This window comes from Camelina sativa, chromosome 9, assembly GCF_000633955.1.
Source record: "Camelina sativa cultivar DH55 chromosome 9, Cs, whole genome shotgun sequence".
Lineage (NCBI taxonomy): Eukaryota > Viridiplantae > Streptophyta > Magnoliopsida > Brassicales > Brassicaceae > Camelina > Camelina sativa.
Genome location: NC_025693.1, coordinates 15388579 through 15392746, shown reverse-complemented (window position 1 = coordinate 15392746; position 4168 = coordinate 15388579). Strand labels below are relative to the sequence as shown.

Here is a 4168-nt window from a genome sequence, read left to right as displayed (position 1 = left end):
AGTCATATTCTCAGCAATTAGAACTCGCCTTTTCCTGTGGGTGTAGATCGAGAGTCCCTTGTTGTTTGTCGACGATTTCGACCGGATTTGAAAGTTTTCCGGCGACTCTTCCTGCTGCCGACGACCGGAGACTCCAGCCTCTTCGACTTAGCAAGTGTCATCTTCCATGTTCCTCTTGTGCCGCGTGTCTGGTGATTCACGATACACTTCAATTTTCATGGAAGGGTTTACAATCTGGGCTTGGGCTTTTAATGTTTGTTTTTTTGGCTTATTAGGCTTTTTATTTTTTAGTCTGCTTGTAGGGCTTTGGCCTTGTCTGTAACTTTGGCTGGTTAATTTTGGCCTTATAACATAAATAAAAACAGTTGTGAAAAAAGAAAAAGCTACCAAAAAGAGTGAGTTCAAAAGATAAATCTAATCCCTTACAATATTGCATTAGAAAACTAATAAAATTCAACAATATTAATGACATACATACCAAATAGTATGTGGTTGGACTTCCAAATAAATTGAGGAAGAAAAGACGAGAAAAGAAAAAAGAAATTGACAAGAAAAGAAAAAAAAAGTGACTGTATTCTCTCTGTCGATTCAAGCCGCCTGAAGAAATATCTTCTTCTCCTTCTCGTTAATTTGCTCTGATAGCAGTGTGTTTCCAGCCATGGTGAGCTCAATTTCTACTTATTTATAATGATACTTTTAATTCCTCGATCTGTAGTCCGTGCGCCTGTTGATTTGGGTTTGGGTCTCGTATACAAAATCATCTGGTTACGACGATTCTAGCTCATTTTTGCTGTTTCGTTAAGATCTGGTATATGGAATTTTAGTTTTTGATTTAGATCTCTGAGATTTGTGATCGTTTTGTGGATTGATCTAGGATCATAACTGCGTGAGAGATAGCTTCTCTGTTGAAGTTTACTGTGGTTTTTTTTCGATTTCCGATCGCTAGAATTTGAAATCAGTTTGATTTTAGGGCTTATTCTTGTTGAAACTTGTTCATATCTATCAATTTTGGTGTTATTACGTTGTTTGATCCATGCATTCTCCTTGATCAGTCTCACTCCACATTTGATATCTCTAGTCTTGTTCTGCTTGCTTATCTTTTTATCACTTCGTCTTGAGCTGTTGGATGTTGTTTCTACTGTGGATTCATCAGTCTTTATCATGTTTTATAATAGAGGTTTGAGAGTAAAGCTATGATGATCTTAAATGCTAGTTCTTGGGAATGAGTCATTGATTTTATGGACTTTTTGAATTGTGTTTTGTGAGAAGTCTTTGAGTGTATGTAGTGTGAAAAAGGTGTTCATATTAGGTGTTCTTTTGGTATATAACATTAACAGGCGAATGCGGCATCTGGAATGGCTGTGCATGAAGATTGCAAGCTGAGATTTATGGAACTGAAGGCGAAAAGGACACACCGTTTCATTGTTTACAAGATCGAGGAGAAGCAGAAGCAAGTGGTTGTTGAGAAAGTCGGTGAGCCTATCCAAACCTATGATGACTTTGCAGCCAGCCTTCCAGCTGATGAATGCCGTTACGCCATTTACGATTTCGACTTTGTCACTGCTGAGAACTGCCAGAAGAGCAAGATCTTCTTCATCGCCTGGTAGCTACTGATTCTGTCTCTCGTTTTCTCATTATCTTCCAAATATTTCATCATATATATATATATGTAAATGCATAATTCTGTTTTGTTTTGCCAAAGGTGCCCTGACATAGCTAAGGTCAGAAGCAAGATGATCTACGCGAGCTCTAAGGACAGGTTCAAGAGGGAACTAGATGGAATTCAAATAGAGCTTCAGGCAGCTGACCCAACCGAGATGGATCTCGATGTTTTCAGAAGCCGTGCCAACTAAAAAGAGTAAACCCCAAAGTTTATTATTATTATCCCCTTGAAAGATTTATATTCTCTTATTCTGTTTTTTCCGAGTGATGTTACCCCCTTTTATTTTATACATTTAACTGTGAAGAAGGTATGAACCTAAACAACTTCCATGTCTTGTGTTCGATGTTGTCTTTGGTTCGAAATGGTGTGTGTGTAAGGACCCAAATCTTCTATTGAAGATGAACCCTTTTGGTTATCATTTATAAAAGAAAATGTATGAAACAACTGTCTAGGCCCGGATTGAACTACATATATCTTTTTTGGTCTACAGGTACACAACTCATATGATTACACACAGTATATAGAATTGAAAACAAACTTATCCACGAATTTATGAATAGATGACATTTTCGAATATATGTAGGATCATCATTTTTAATTATGTCATAATCTGAGATCAATAATTTACATTACTGTATTTTTCTTATCCATATTAATAATAACCATATGTAAAAGAAACACATAAGCAAATGGACCATATGTTATGTTTTTCCTATATAAATAAATCTTAAGGATAGCTTACAAATAACGCTGCTACAAGAAAAAAAAAAAAAAGAGAAGAAACAGTAAAGAAAAGAAAAAGACATATCCATAGATCTTTGCCGACCGGAGAAAATATCTTCTTCTTCCGTCTTCTTCACTTCACCCAGGAGGAACTTCTCTTTGAAATCGGTTTGATTCAGCCATGGTGAGCTCAGTTTCTCTCGTCTTCTCTCTCAAGTTCTTCGCTTTGAAGCCTTGCTTTGCTTGTCGATTCGAGTTTCAAATTCCGTTTTGGTTTCCTCTATTTTTGATTACGCTCCTCGCTCGTTAGATCTAGAGAATACAAAAAATTATGTGTTGGTTCGATCTTTGGTGTTTTTGTATGTTGCTCTGGTGTGTGATCGGATTCATATACCTAGGAGGACTAGAAATCAAATGAAGAACTCGTAATTTTTTGTTGTGATTCTTCTTCGCTAGTTGATCTGTAATCAGGAGGAACTTGTTGTCGTTGATCAGTGTTTAGTTAATTGTTCGATCTTTGTGGTGCTTTCTTGTCTCCTGAATTTGGAAGCTACTTAGCAGATGATGAAGTATCTAACACTGTTGAGCTAGTTCTCTAAAATGGATGATCTCTTTGGTTTATAAATGTGTTCTTGAAGAGATTTGTTTTGTTTGTTCTGTGTATTTGAAATGATAAACAGGCGAACGCGGCGTCAGGAATGGCAGTGCATGATGATTGCAAGCTAAAATTTATGGAACTGAAGGCGAAACGAACATTCCGTACCATAGTCTACAAGATTGAGGACAGGCAAGTGATTGTAGAGAAGCTCGGTGAGCCTGAACAGACGTATGATGACTTTGCTGCTAGTCTTCCAGAAGATGAATGCCGCTACTGCATTTACGATTTCGACTTTGTCACTGCTGAGAACTGCCAGAAGAGCAAGATTTTCTTCATCGCTTGGTAATAAAATTTTATTCGCTAAAAATCAATTTATGTTCCTTTGATTTGTTTGTGTTGTTGGATCATCATCAATGTGTTTTGTGTGCAAAAAGGTCTCCGGACACTGCTAAAGTGAGAGACAAGATGATTTATGCGAGCTCTAAGGATAGGTTCAAGAGAGAACTTGATGGGATTCAAGTGGAGCTTCAAGCTACTGATCCAACCGAAATGGGTCTTGATGTTTTCAAAAGCCGCACCAACTAAGAAGTATAAAAAGGAAACCCATACAAGGGTTCTTGAATAAGTTTGTTTCTGGAGTGAGATATGTTTCCTCTGACTGTTATGAAAAACTTTTTTAACTTCATTCTATTTGGTATTGTTGTCTGTCTTTGATGTGTTTAATCTATGACAACTATGAAGATGTGTTGCCCTTGTGATGGTTTTCAATTAGTTTACATTTGTACAATACTTGGGAATCAGATAGTGGCTTCAAGCCTTGTCTCATCATCCCTCTGATTTTATCTTATACATCCGTATATGTTATGACTCCCTATATCAAGCATCTCCTTTAACCAGAAGGTGGCTATGTTCTTTGGTTTCTTGGTGTTAGTGATCAGTCTTTTGGGTCTTGCGAATTACGATGTAAACAGAGTCAAAGCACGTCAAGCTTAGATGTGAAGAAGAAGCAGGCTAGGCTTCAGTTACAAATGGAGATGGAGAAATTGGATTTATGGCGGTGAAGTAATTAGGGAACTTTTCAGTTTCAATTATTAACAAAGTCCATTGTACAAATCAAATTAGCTCTAATCCTATATTTCTCTCATAAACAACTACAACTATAAAATCCTCGCTTACCTTTAACT

General features: G+C 37.0%; 2 protein-coding genes across 2 annotated transcripts; both read left to right on the top strand.

The window, feature by feature from the left end:
- On the top strand, positions 501-2107 carry LOC104711057 (actin-depolymerizing factor 1). Its single transcript, XM_010427726.2, has 3 exons — positions 501-661; positions 1338-1603; positions 1703-2107. The coding sequence occupies exons 1-3, from the start codon at positions 659-661 to the stop codon at positions 1851-1853; spliced, it is 420 nt and encodes a 139-aa protein (XP_010426028.1). The 5' UTR covers positions 501-658; the 3' UTR covers positions 1854-2107.
- LOC104711056 (actin-depolymerizing factor 2-like) lies at positions 2402-3856 on the top strand. Its single transcript, XM_010427725.2, has 3 exons — positions 2402-2570; positions 3067-3326; positions 3419-3856. The coding sequence occupies exons 1-3, from the start codon at positions 2568-2570 to the stop codon at positions 3567-3569; spliced, it is 414 nt and encodes a 137-aa protein (XP_010426027.1). The 5' UTR covers positions 2402-2567; the 3' UTR covers positions 3570-3856.